This window comes from Heliangelus exortis, chromosome 1 (genome assembly GCF_036169615.1).
Source record: "Heliangelus exortis chromosome 1, bHelExo1.hap1, whole genome shotgun sequence".
In the NCBI taxonomy this organism is placed as follows: domain Eukaryota; kingdom Metazoa; phylum Chordata; class Aves; order Apodiformes; family Trochilidae; genus Heliangelus; species Heliangelus exortis.
This window is the reverse complement of record NC_092422.1, coordinates 61002279-61016289: the sequence shown is the minus strand read 5'-3', so window position 1 is coordinate 61016289 and position 14011 is coordinate 61002279. Positions and strand designations below refer to the sequence as shown.

Sequence of the window (14011 nt, the reverse complement as noted above, 5' to 3'; positions counted from 1 at the left end):
TCAGCTATGTTGCTCCTTCATGAGGAAGAGAAAGTCCTCACAAAGGCCTAAACCTACAATGAAGATTTCATCTGTTGGAAGCCTCAGGAGGAGGCTGGTAGGGGAGGGCACTCCTGAAGCTTGACAAGTGTAAAGGATTGGATAGAGGTAGGTGGGGAAGTCTGGATGGCTCCATGGCTTCAGGAGCTGAAGAACCAGGATAAAGAGAAATGAAATGTATACTTCAAGTTATAGCAGTCAGGGAAGACAGCATGGATGCTTAAGATGTCTGTCATCTAAGGCTTACAAGAAATTCCCAAAGCATGGGCCATGGTAACATTATTCTTATATTCACTTATTTTTTTTAATGACTTTTTTCCCTAATCTTTCACTTCACCCCTCTGTTGTGTTATGGGCTGGGTCTAGAAGAGCCAACCCAGCACTATCCAGTTCCCTACAGAAACACCTCCAGGGAGAGAGCTCTTTGCCAAGGGAGCCAAAGTGAACAAATATGTTAGCAGCTTCTCCTTTGCCACAGATAAATGCTAGCCTAAAATGTTCCAAAACCTTAGCTTTGCCCTAGGTTTTGGAAGGCTTGCTCTTAGAATCCTTGGCAGTTTAATCGGTTTCAACTGGTGTGTTTCCCCAGTAGAAGGCAGAACAATCATATTCTGAGTCAAGTACACACACTCTCTTGCACATTTGGAAAACACTTATTCCTAAAAGAATACTTTAATTTTGTGTCCTATAAAAAAAAGAAATGCACCAAATTTGGCAAGGTTTGAACCATGCTGATAATTTCTGTCATTTCCCAGAATTTACAACTGGGAATTCAGGTCTGCTGATTAAGGACAAATTAAAGAAAAAAACAAAAAAATGTGCTGTAAATAAATATCATCCCTTTCTGGGCCTGAATAAGCTGTGTCCATTCCTACAAACTGACTCAATCTAGCAGCCTCTTGCAGGCCCACAAACAATTCTTATGATCTCTCTCTTCAGAATTCTCTAAGAGAAGAAAATTTAAAAAAACATCTTTTCCATTAAGCTGTTGCATGCTGATGTTTCCCACCACAAGGCCATCCAGTCCCCATGCTGTCCCCCAGTAGGTAGGCTAGGGGTGGGCAAGAGGCTGGCAGAGGAGACCCAGGTGGGACAGCTGACCCAAAAGTGACAATTCCATGCCATAACAACAACTTCCTGAACAGTAAAAGCTGGGAAGAGGAACAAGGAGGTGGGGGTTTTGTCTTCCAGAGCAGCCATTGTTGAGACTGGCTGGGCATCACTCTTGCTTCCTTTGCATCATTTTTTCCCTCCTCTTTCCTTCACTTATTCAACTGCTCTCGTCCCAGCTCTCCAGTTTGCTCACTTCTGCTTTTTTTGATGCTCTCCCCTGTCCTTTTGGGGCAGGGGTAGTGAATGGCTGTGAGAGTACCGAGCTGCTGGCTGGGGTCAACTCACCACAAGGCCAAAGCTCTGAGGAGAGGGCACCTTCCTCCTTGCAGAGTGGTGCACCTGCCTTAAGTGCAGAAGTTGCAATGATGCAAAGGTAGATGTGATAAGCTACAAAGAAAGCAGGTAGGAGCTGTCAGAGGTTTGGGCAAAAGAAGGAAGACTATTTGGCTAAGAGAAAAAAAACAACAACAAAAAAAACCTCCTCACAGATGCATGGAGTGCTTCCAAGTTAACCTAATAAAATTAATTTGACTATTTCTGTCCCAAAGACACAGATAAAAGCAGCAAACCCCCTCCCAGGCCTTCCAGTCTGCTGTGCAGACAGCACAGAGTGGTTCACATCATCATCATCATCATCATCATCATCATCATCATCATCATCATCATCATCATCATCATCATCATCATCATCCCTATCCATCCCAGCACTGACATCCCATAGCCTCTCCACCATGACAGGAGAGTGACCATCGTTCACTGTGGCTCCCTACAGAGCAGCAGAGCTTGGGCATGGCCCAGCACTTCATGTTTCATGGCCCAACACTGCCCTGTCCCCCAGTCTGTGGGTGTTGGCCAGGCAGGTCCATCAGTCAGACTGCTGGGGCAGTCCTGTCCCCTTTGCTAGGGACACCTGCCAGGTAACCCTGCTGCCAAAGCATGGGAGTGCTACAGCTCTGCCCCCACAGACACTCTCATGTACTCCTCAAAATCTAGACACATCCTTCCCTCCAAATCCTACGCCGCCTTCTTTTTTAAACTTCATCCCCTTTAAGTTCCTACTTGGAACACAAACACATTGGGGATGAGGGATCCAGCACTTTTATCCCAGGTGGAAAATGTAGGCTTCCTTGTTTTCTCTGCAGTGGGTTGGACAGACCCCAAATTGCTGTGCTTGGCTTTTTAATAGCACTTAAGCTCCTTGTGGCTTCATGTTTTGGACCTTCCAGCTGCATGGACCAGACAGGGCATGGACCAAGGCATTCAGAGGATGCCCCTCCTTGCTGAAGAAGATGTCAGAGATTAGAGAAAACACAGCAAGAATTAACCAGCTGTTGTTTGTTCCAGGCTGTAAATGGCAACAAAATAAGGTAGACTTCTAAAAAAGTGGTTGCCACATCTGCTATTATGGAATAGGCAAGTGAAAGAACAGAAGGGACCTAAAAAGGAATACAGAACCAGAAACTGTTTTTTGCAAGAAACACGAATTGTTATTTAAGCAAAATAAATTTATTCCTGTTGATGGGGGTGAATCTGCCACACACAAGGAGCCCTGCTTTTCTCCAGAGCTATTGCTGCTGCTACAGCAGCTCTAAGGAGCCAGAGCCACAAGTCAGGCATTCCCTTCTCCCACCACTTGTGACCCAAGCACAGGGAAAAATGTTCAAGACATGGCAATTATGGATTTGTGGTGACTGCAGTGCCACTGATTTCAGGGAAGGGATGTAGGGACCTTAGGGCTTGCAGTGGTGAGCACATACTTCCCTTTTAACAAAGCATCTTCTCTCCTCTTTGTGGACAGGTCTTCTCTGATCAGCCCCTAACAACCTAAAGAGGATTTCTTGGCCTCAAGTAGCATTAAACTCAATACTAATAAGACTAGGGACTAGCTCAATCCATTACACTCATCAAAGCCCTGTTTTCCCCTCTCTAGCCTGTTCTCTAAGGCTAATGAATTTATGCAATTGTGTTTGTGACTTCCCTTTCCTCTCTTTCTTTCTCTCAGCTTTGAAATTCAATTCCAGCCCTATCTGACACAAGCAAAAAAAAAAAAAAAAAAAAAAAAAAAAGCCTTTTCAAATATATTACATTTCTAAAAAATTATTGAAAAAATAGATGAGAGAGACAATCATAAATGCCCAGAGGGCAGTGAGCTCACTGGCTACTGAACCTGCCAGAATCTATATAGATTAAGAGAAGCTGCAAATACCCTAGACACAGGAAGACTGTTAGATCATGATGTCCCCTCATGGCAAAAAATCTAACCTAAAGACAGCCATGAGGCTTCTCTAGACTATACATTCATGGAATTACTTAAAATAAATTAGGTCATCAGGCCCCACTGATAGCTTGTCTGTAGACCAGCAATGTGGTTTACAAAGCTTCTGAGCAGCCTACATACAGAAATAAAACAAAAGTATATCATGCTAAAAAAAAAATAAAATAAAAATCCAACTGCGGGTCTCACACTGTGATAAATTCCAGCATCAAGGGGTCCTCGTGGTGAGGTTCAGGGAATCCACAGCAGGGAATCCATAGCCTCTCTGAGAAGGCTCATCTCAGCAGCACCAAGCTGGCCAATTCCCCACAGACCTCTGCTACATTGCACATTACCCACTGAGAGAGGAGGACTTGCAACTCACACCTGCTGAGCTGCCTGCTCGTGCACATCATGGTGAGTAAACAGACACCTCAAGTCTGGTCTTGTCAGTTTTACCTTGCCTGCCTGGCCAGGTGACAACAGAAAATCCCAATTCTCAAATTTCTTGAAAAAAAAAAAAAAAATCACAACTACAATATATTGCGTTCAGGCATGGAAATGAGAACTCACCTCGGATTCATTTATTCCCAGGTCCTACGTTTCCAAGCTTTCAGTGCTGTATTCCACTGCCCTCCATCAGAAGTGGCTCTTCTGGAGATGCAGATGCTCATTCTCACCTGTGGTTCCCTGCAAACTTGGTGCCTCTTTCTCCTACCAAGATGTGTGACCCCAGGTGTCACACACACCCATAGAACACCAGTGTGCAGACCCTCACCTGCCTTCTCAAAGAGTCAGTTCAGATCAGACCAAACTTGAAATGACAGCGACAGAATTTCAGTCTGAGGCACCAGCAGACTCTGTTTGTTTTAACACCCACAACTCGTGCCTCTCAAATCTGCTGGAGGGTCAGTCACTGGCTTCAAACACCAACCTGCCTTGGCTGCTCTTTCTGGAAGTCACTCTTCAGAAACAGCACAGGAACCAAACCAGGAACCTCTGAAACAGGAGACAGAAGCAGTACAAGGAAAAGCAGCAAATCAATGCAGTCTGTCACTCATACCCAGCAGGAGCCATGCCATGTACTCACAAATGGCTCACACTGGACCCAGCCATTTGCCCTCCCTCCAATTTGCTCCTTTTATGAAGGAGGTCAGGCTGTGGCATCACCTAAAAAACTTTTATACTCATATCTGTAGCATCCAAACGTTCAAATTTCCTGAGGGAATTTTTTTTTTTTTTTTTTTTGTTTGTTTTAATGCACATTTTGTGCTAGTCTCCAGAAGCATGCTAGTTCCAGTACAGTTTAAGTACTTAGCACTGAAGTCACTGGGTTAAATGAAAACCAGTCCTGGAAGTAACAGCTGGCACCCACAGCTCCCATTTATTCTCCATGGCTCCTCTAAAAGCTGGACTAGGGTTGCATCCTTGTGCACCACCTCTCACAGATTGGCATCCAGTGGCACAGGGAGTAAGATATAAAGAATGCCTTCCCTCAAGTATAATGGAGAGCTCAAGGGTTAAAAACACCGTGGCAGGAGCTAATTAACAGTTTTCACCACAGAACTATTAAAGCAGTGGGCACTGCTCTCCCATATGTCCTGCTGTGGCTTTGAGTACAGAGAGAGGCTGTGCTTTGTGAGCCTGTCAGTAATGAGAGGTTACAGGCACATTTGGAGCATGCACACCACACTGTACTTTCCAGGCAACTTAATTTCGAGTAAATGCCCAGATCATGTACCCAGAGAAAGGCTTTAAACAGAAAGCAGACCTCAAGCAGCTCAGCTGCAATAAGATGGAGGCAATGTGTAATACCTAAATTCCACCTCTGAGTCCAGACAGGAAAACACTCCCTGGCTCACCATCTTAGTTGCATGGCAGATTTCCACTGGATGAAAACCTGCACATGTGAGCAGGGAAGAAGGAACTGTTTGTGTCCTAAAATGTGTCCTAAAATGATCACTGAAGATCTGGCTCAGGAAGGTCACACAAACAAACACAGCAGCCCCACCACTGCTGGAGTCCTTGGGAATTTTGCCAGACAGACTGGATGGTTTTCCAGGCCTTGCAAGCACTGGGAGGCTCTGATGGATGGCACACTCGGACAAGGGGGCCTAAATACCACTCTGCTCCCAGTTTTTCCTGGATGTGGGCATCAAGTAACCCCTACAGGTAAGTTCCCTTCAACTATCAACCTAAAGATACTCAAAAGCTAATATAAATATCAAACTTTAAGTCACTTTCCTTGATGAGAATTAAGTTTTATTTTTTCTTTAAAAACTCACTGCCTCTCTGCCCTCCCTCCTAGGCATCTAGTCTTAGATATTAAAAAGAAAGGAGAACCACTAAAAATAAGGGGAACTGGAGCTGGATTTTTTTTTGTGTGACTGTTTGCTTTGTTTTTGTTAGGAAGACAGGCATAGTTACCAAAGTTGAAAGCTTTTACTGGTAATTCAGTAACTGCTTAAAATAGAAACATTTCATTGGTTAGGGATGCTGAAGTTACCCTCTATGGTTTAAAGAAAATCTTACAGTCCTACATCACTACCTACCTAAACTGGAATAAATTACTATAGTTTTGTTTAATCTGTTTCATCAGACATCTTGCAGCCACTCCTATACATCTGTTAAGAGACAAGACAATGTTAATATCTTTGAGCCATTTATTTACAGACTGTCACCACTTTCTTATTAATATACCATAAATGCAAAGATGTGTAATGCCAGAGAAGTGCCCACAGTGAAACTCTGGAACTAGTAAAAAGAAGTTTCAATATTTTATTAAAATAGCATATTCAACCACTGTAACCAATAATACATTAACTTTATTCCCAGAGTACACACAACACAGTAGTGATTCAAAATATCCTTATCCATGGTAATCAATGAAAATATCTCAAATTCAAGTGTACAACTAAAACTAAACCTTTGAAAAAATCTCTCATTTAAAGAATACATAAAGCTCTCATACAGAATTCTTTTAAACTCCTATATACTTAGGTGTCAGTGTCTCTCACCTGACAACACCACTAGCTTTTTTCTTATGCATAGTAGAACATCTCATATTTTATAGTACCCATTTTATAAATAAATTGGCATTTTCCATCCCGTTTGTGTTTATCTTCAGCTTCACAAAGAAACCAGTAAATAAAACTGTCAAGGACAGTCACAACAAAACGATCTCACAGCAAGATATAAAACTTGAAGATACTAAAAGATGCTTCTACTCTATTTTACATAAAAAGACAGATTTAAAAAGTGCAAGGCAAGATTTGCAGGGGAAGGGGAATATCTGTTTGTTATTTTTAGGCACATCCACTTCTTTAAAGCAAGCTTCAGAATGAAATTCCAGTTCGTTCTTCATGATACCTGTTTCAAAGTCTCTCTCTCTCAAAAAAACAAAAACAAAAACAAAACCAAAAAAATTACATCCGTCAAATGTCAAGCAGGGAATTTCCTGTCCAAGTAACAGTCTTCAGTTATGTCTTGTTCTTCCTTTTTTCATCCTTGCAGGTTTTGGTTTGGGAATATACTGATTGTTTGCCTGATATTCAAGTTCTTTACGGAAGTAATGAATTGCTTTATTCAAACCTTCTTCCAATGGGACCTGTTCCCAAAAGTGAGGAGAGAACTGTATCACATCAGCTCTTTTCACAATGGTATCTTTTTTAATACAGTTATCAAAAGACTGCTAGGAAGTCTCATTCTTAGCTAATGTAAGTATTAATAGCACCACATACTGGTTACATCTCTGCACTGCTAATCAATGTTAGCTTTTAAACATCAGTTACATTTTCTGATGTAGTAAGTAAAAAAAAAATAAAAATAAATCAACAAATCTACATGTCAGTAGATGGCTATGGATTGGTCTGTCTAGTATCAAAAACAGACTCCCATAATTTTACTTTCAATTCATAATACACCGAAAGAGATAAGCACACTGAAATTTAAGCTCCTTAGATTTTTACTGATTAAAGATCCTCTTTCACACAATGGCATAAAGGTGGTAGTTGGGTTTTTTTTAGGTTTTATTTCATCAGTGCTCCCTTGATACACAGAAAAAGGAATACAAAATATCATCTGGTATCTCATTTAATATTCTTAAGCCCTATATAAATAACTGTAATTCTTCAGATTCTATGCCTGTATTTAAACACTGTGATTTGTAGAGAGGAATACCAGAAATATTACCTGCTTTTCTCACAAGCTATATGCTGAGACATGCTTGCTGATACCATCATCAATGCAGAAGGATAACACAGCAGCACAAAAATTACTTGCCTTGATGTACCAATACAGTACTGCTACTTTAAAATAAGTTTTGGTGCTGACTGTACCCAACACAGATGGGTTGCACAAAAACACAAAAGTTAAATGTTTTAAACCTTTTGTGATCATAACACTTGCCACTGTCCATGTGTTGTCAGGCATAGTCAATTAATACCTGCTGTCTCTACAAATAATTTTAGAAGGGTTTGGAGCTACCTTTTTCTATCAGGCTTATATTTACTAGGTAGGGCCATGCATTTCCTGGAAAGAATTTTGCAAATCTAAAAAGGTCTACAAAACACTCTGCTAGCTAGAACGGGAAGCTGGCTAAGAAAAGTCAGACCTTTTCTAGGGATTCAGTAGACCTTATGTTGCCAAACCAATCAGCTCTTACCATCACCTAAGCCTGGTTATACACTTGGTTATAAGCTAACTTCACAAAAAAAGGTTGAGACAGGAAAAAAACAGCAGCCATGGGCATTCAGCATTTCTTTCATATTAGCTGTGCAGCACAGCCACAAGCTTGACATCACCTGAGATGCCTGGTAACTAAACTTCAGAGGTGGACAAACTCTGTTGTGAGTGGTGAGATATTAGGATAACCCTGAGAATGCTTTGAGCTTATCAACACACAGAGCAGGCTCTGAACATCTCTACATATGATACCTGTAGTCCAAAATGAGGGCTTCTTATTCTGGCTTATCTTAGCCCACCAGAATAAAAAAAAAATAAAAAGCAAAATGTGCCATAACTCTCTGGCTAGCTTCTGTTTGGTCTGACTTTCCCATTCTGTTGCTGATATTTTTCCCTATTAATCCAAACAAAGTTTTTGGTTATAATGATGTTACACATCACCTTAAAAGAAGGCTTACTTCAAAAAGTTCCTAAAAATATTTTAATAAATCAAAAGCATTTTTTTCCTTCCATAATGCGTGTTACCGCAGTAAAATAGGAATGAAGCCTACAGCAAGGACAAGCTCATTAGCTCCCATAATTATGTATCACCTATTCCAAAGGATTCATTTGGCTTACAGGAAAGTAGATACTTCATAATATGCATGTGAAAAAGTTAAAATGCCAATCCTAAAAATGTTTGGTTTATTTTTTCTTTTTTTCTACTATCTATTACAAATGCTAACCTGATTTTTCTTGTGCATGGCACAGGCTATACAGTCTTAAGTTCTTAAATTGTGAGCTAGGGCAACATACAAGAGACAACCCTTTTAACAACTGTCCTGAAGATTGTGTTAAACAGACACTTCTGGTAACTGGAATGTATCCTTATCATGTAGTCCTCCTCCACCCCCCTCTTTCTTCTTGTGTTTTTGCACACAACAACAGAAATACAGCTGTACATACCACAGGTTCCCAGCCAAGCAGCAACTTGGCTTTTCTGATGTCAGGTTTTCGTTTCTGAGGGTCATCCTGTGCTTCTGAGAGAAACTGGATTTCACTCCCACTGCCTATTAAACAAGAGAGTGTGAATTATCATCCACAATTCAGTCTGCTTTGCATTTATATATCTTTCCTGCCTAATGGAGCATCAGGTCTTTTTGCAGCTTTCTGCTTCATAATTTCACCACCAAAATGCTTCCCACAGACACAGCTGCACTGTGTGCAACAGCTGGGTGAGCCAGCTGTCCCATGGCAACATGGATTCACAAAGCATTTCACAAAGCTTTCAGCATGGATTCACAAAAAGGAAGTTATGCTTGACCAGTCTGATAACCTTCCATGATTAAATGACTGCCCCAGCAGTCAAGGGCAGAGCAGTTGGATATCACCTACCTTGACTTCAGTGAGGCTTTTGACACCAAACCCTGTAACACCCTTACTGAGAGCTGGATAAGCACACAGCCAGGTGGACTGAAAACTGGCTTTGTGGCCAGGCCCAGAGGGGGGTGGTCAGTGACAGGAATTCTAATTGGAGGCCAGAAACTGTTGGTCTACCCCAAGACTCAATATTGGATCAATACTGAATGGATGATACACCACAGGGCATGTGCTGCCACCCAGAGACTTCAAGAAAGAAGGATGGATATTGAGGTGCTGGAGCAGGTCCAAAGGAGGGCAACTAGGCTGGTGAAGGGACTCCAGCACACATCCAGCCATGAGGAGAGGCTGAGTGTTCAGCCTGGAGAAGAGGAGGCTCAGAGGAAACCTCATCACTCTCTACAACTCCCTGAAAGGAGGGGGTAGCCGGGGGGGGTTGGTCTCTTTTCCCAGGCAACTCTCAGCAGGACAAGAGGGCACGGTCTCAAGTTGTGCCGGGGGAGGTTTAGGTTGGACATTAGAAAGAATTTCTTTACTGATAGGGTGATCAAGCATTGGAATGGGCTGCCCCGGGAAGTGGTGGATTCTCCATCCCTGGATATATTTAAAAAGAGACTGGATGTGGCACTCAGTGCCATGGTCTGGTAACTGCAGAGGGAGTGGATCAAGGGTTGGACTTGATGATCTCTGAGGTCCCTTCCAACCCAGCCAATTCTATGATTCTATGATTCTATGACAGAGCCTCATGAAGATCAACAAGAAGTGCAGAGTCCTGCACCTGGGGAGGAACAACCCCAAGGCACCTGTTGGGGGGGGCAACCATCTGGAAAGCAGCCTGACAGGAAAGGACTTCATGGAACTGGTGGACACCAAACTGAACATAAACCAACAAGGCATCCCTGCCACAAAGAAGGCAAGTGGTATCCTGGGCTGTGTGATCTTTCCCTTCTACTTTCCCTTCCCACACTGCTCTGGTGAGATACAGACAACAAGAGACATACAGACATACTAGCAGGGGAGAGTACAGTGAATGGCTATGAAGATGATGAAGGGACTGGAGCACCTCTCCTATGAGAACATGCTGAGAGCTGGGACTGTTCAGCCTGGAGAAAAGAAGGCTCAAGAAGGATCTCATCTATGTGTATACATACCTGATGGGGGAAAAAAAGAAGAGGGAACCAGGGTCTTTTCAGTGGTGTGCACTGACAGGGCCAGAGGCAGTGTTGCCTCTGAACATCAGGAAACCCTTCTTACAGTGAGGGTGACCCCCACTGGCACAGGTTGCTCAGTGAGGCTGTGGAGTCTCCATCCTTGGAGATACTCAGAAGCTGTCTGGATGTGGCCCCAGGGCACTGCTGGCTGTAGGTGGCCCTGCCTGAGCAGAAGGATTGACCAAATGATCTCCAGAGGTCCCTTCCAACTTCAACCATGCTGTGATTCTGACAGCACTTTTCTACAGTTAGAGGACTTCTGCCCATCCTCTCCAGTCTGATTTAATTAGTCAAGGTAGTAGTTGCCTTTCCCCATGACACTGCAAGGAAACAGGACAATTCCCTTAACCAAATCTAGCAAATGATCTTACACACCATGTTACTGTGGGGTTTTATGGATGTAGAACTAAACTGCTTCTCTGGACAGACTGAAACATACTGAATTGTTTGTGAACAAACAGGCATGCAGAGGTAACAATTGCTCTGTGTACCTGATGGATTTGGTGCTGTGATTTTCAATTTCTTTCCCTAACCTGTGGATTTATAGATGTTTTCCAGGGGGGACTAGAAACATCACATGCTTGTGTACTGTATGTTTGAACTTGTCTTTTTGAGATCCCTCAGAAGCACTGCTAGAACCTACAAACTTCCAGCCCCTGGTTAATGGCATCAGTGGGTTTCATGTCAGTAGGACTCTTTGTTTCCATTCCTGAAAGCTCTGGCTTGCTACAGGTATCAGAGCAAGAATGAAGAGAAAGTCACAATGTTTTCTGCCCAGCCACATACAAGGGAGTTGTTGACCGTCCCTGTAAAACTCACTGGTAGATCAGGGAAAAGCAGAGAAAGATTGTCACCAGAGCATAAGGTTTGTAATGGTAGCTGAAGAACAGCCTGATTAATTGTGAAGAACCACCCTGCTGAAACATTTGTATTTCATTTTCGTTTTCATTCATGTTTTTTACATTTCATTTTGGTACTGTCCTTGTGCCAAAACAAAGCAAAAAAAAATCACATAAACATTACATGAAACAGTGAGCATAGATTGCACAGATACACAGAAAGAATGTATAATTCATGCTCATGCAATAATTTATATACAGCTGAGAGGATTTGGATTATCTTATTAATATTTAATTATATCAGGATACAATTAAATGCCTATGATAATGTTATTAACAAACCAATTAAATTATCCCATATATTCCATAAACTTATCAAGCAATAATCTAACGACAATAAGCACTTCATAAGCTTTATAAAGAATTACTTATCATACTCACCAACAAGTTTTTTAATTAGCTGGGCAAATTCAAGGATAGTGTGCTCTTCTGGGTTACCCTAGAAACAGAATGGAAATCCATCACAATAACAATTAAACAACATACAAAATGCTACATTTATGACATGAGATGATCCTAACAGAGTCATGTCAAACTCTGAAAAAGCTAAACATTATGCCTTATCCCTACTTTGATGAAAAAAAAAAAAAGTAACTCTCACAAGCTTCATACTCAGTAGAAAAGTTGCTCTGCATTATATTTGGTAATTCAGTGTGTGTAGGGAAGGGTTCAAAAAACTCTGTGAAGAATGAGCAAATGCACCTCAATCATGGTAAAGGCATCAGACACACAGCAGACCACAAACCCCCCTCATTACTTTGAAATCTGGATGCATGAAGTTTGCAGAGTTGAGGACAGATGATATAATGAAGAAGTATACTAAGTTCTCAGTTCTACCCAAGTTAGGAAACCAACTAACTTAGCTGCAACCAATTGCTTCTGCAGTTACTACAGCTAACATACTGGTACGTATAAGGGCTACTTGCTTTCCTATACAATATTCTTTTTTGTAACTCTCATTTTTTAACCAACTTGCACATGAATGTTGTTTTTCAGAACAAAATGCTGAAAGCTTCCTGTTAGCATTATCTCACCTTCATCAGACTCAATTCCCTCCATCCCTAGCTTTCCTTGTTGCAAAATTCTTCTTTACTACAACTTATTTGACCAAAAGCTGAACATTTGGGTACATACAGATTTAAACACTGAGTCTTCTGGAGAAAAAGCATGTGACATGGTTTAAAAATACGAGAATTTGGATGGAAACATAGAAATTAATTCACGGGAGCAATAAAAAAGGAAAATCTAGTGAAGAAATGCACAGCAGAGCTGAGCATCCAATTTGGCAGAAGTTGGCATACACAGAAATGACCTCCCATATGCATCCTTTCCCTACTCTTATATCCACTGCTGAGAATAAGTGAACAAAACAAAAATGTTATTAGAAATGTTAAGTTTCCAGCAATCTATAAATTGGAAAATTAAACAATCATAATACTATCCCATTTCTTTCTAACCAAGGTTAGCATGAAGTGATTTCTGATTACTTGGAGCCAAGTATTCCTCCAGTGCTTTTTTTCACTAAAACCAGACTTCAATAATTTCCTTTGTGTAACTTGTGTGTTCTCCCTCTGCTCATACTTTTTTTTCCATATTCTAATTACAGAAAACTTTTTGCTGCAACACATGAAAAATTCTAGAAAATTTACTCTGTTCTTGGAACTACAAGATCTTGACAATTAGAGACTTAATTTTCTGATCTATAAAGAAAATACAGTAAAGAATACATTATTCATAAGGGAAAGGGGTTTTTTTGCTCCACTTATTTATTCTACAAACCAGCATTAGTGACAAGGAAAAATAGAGAGGTGATGTTGGCAACTGCACAGTAAACACACTACAGTGGAGCTCTCATACTCACCAAGTTGACAGGACTGCTGACATTGCTGTTCATCAACGCCACCAACCCATTCACAAGATCACTATAAAAAGGGAAGAACAGATTGAGGCAGTTTCCATTTCCCTATATGTAATACTCTTGCCTAAAAAGAGACCTGCCTCTTCAGGGCTCCAGTAAAGCAGATCAGGCAGCTGAGAAATGCTGAAATGAGATTTACAGTGTATACTTCAATGGGTATATGTTTTCTCAGCTCCTTGTTCCACTGTCCCTGCTGTAAGATATACTGGAGGTTAGTTTGAAAGGGTGATTATCTTTGGGATACGCTGGCTATAGTTCATCTGAGTATATGAAAGAATATAAAAAATATCAGTTTACTGATAAACAAGTCACTCTTCCTCTTCCCTTCAGCACCCAAGTATTTCCCATTTCAAACAGTACAGAGTAAGTTGTAAGACAGAGGCACATGACACCAACCACTGCTTTGCACTTCGTTGTTTCAATAGTCTTGCTTTCAGAAATTCTTTTAATAAGTTTGTTAAAAAATGGTATTTTGGTGTTAACTCCGACCAGCAAACCCAAAGTTCTTTGGATTATCAGCAACAAACTTAACAGC

General features: G+C 41.3%; 1 protein-coding gene across 7 annotated transcripts in view; it reads right to left on the bottom strand.

The window, feature by feature from the left end:
* Positions 1 to 6170: 6170 nt before the first annotated feature.
* The window catches only part of UXS1 (UDP-glucuronate decarboxylase 1), a 64332-nt gene continuing 56491 nt past the window's right edge, over positions 6171 to 14011 (bottom strand). For all 7 annotated transcript variants that reach the window (XM_071744661.1, XM_071744641.1, XM_071744651.1 and 4 more), the window contains 4 exons: positions 13420 to 13480; positions 11940 to 11997; positions 9035 to 9138; positions 6171 to 7013 (listed from right to left, as the gene is read on the bottom strand). In XM_071744661.1, coding sequence (XP_071600762.1) covers positions 6882 to 7013; positions 9035 to 9138; positions 11940 to 11997; positions 13420 to 13480 — 355 coding nt within the window. In that variant the 3' untranslated portion in view covers positions 6171 to 6881. The remainder of the gene's footprint in view (positions 7014 to 9034; positions 9139 to 11939; positions 11998 to 13419; positions 13481 to 14011) is intronic.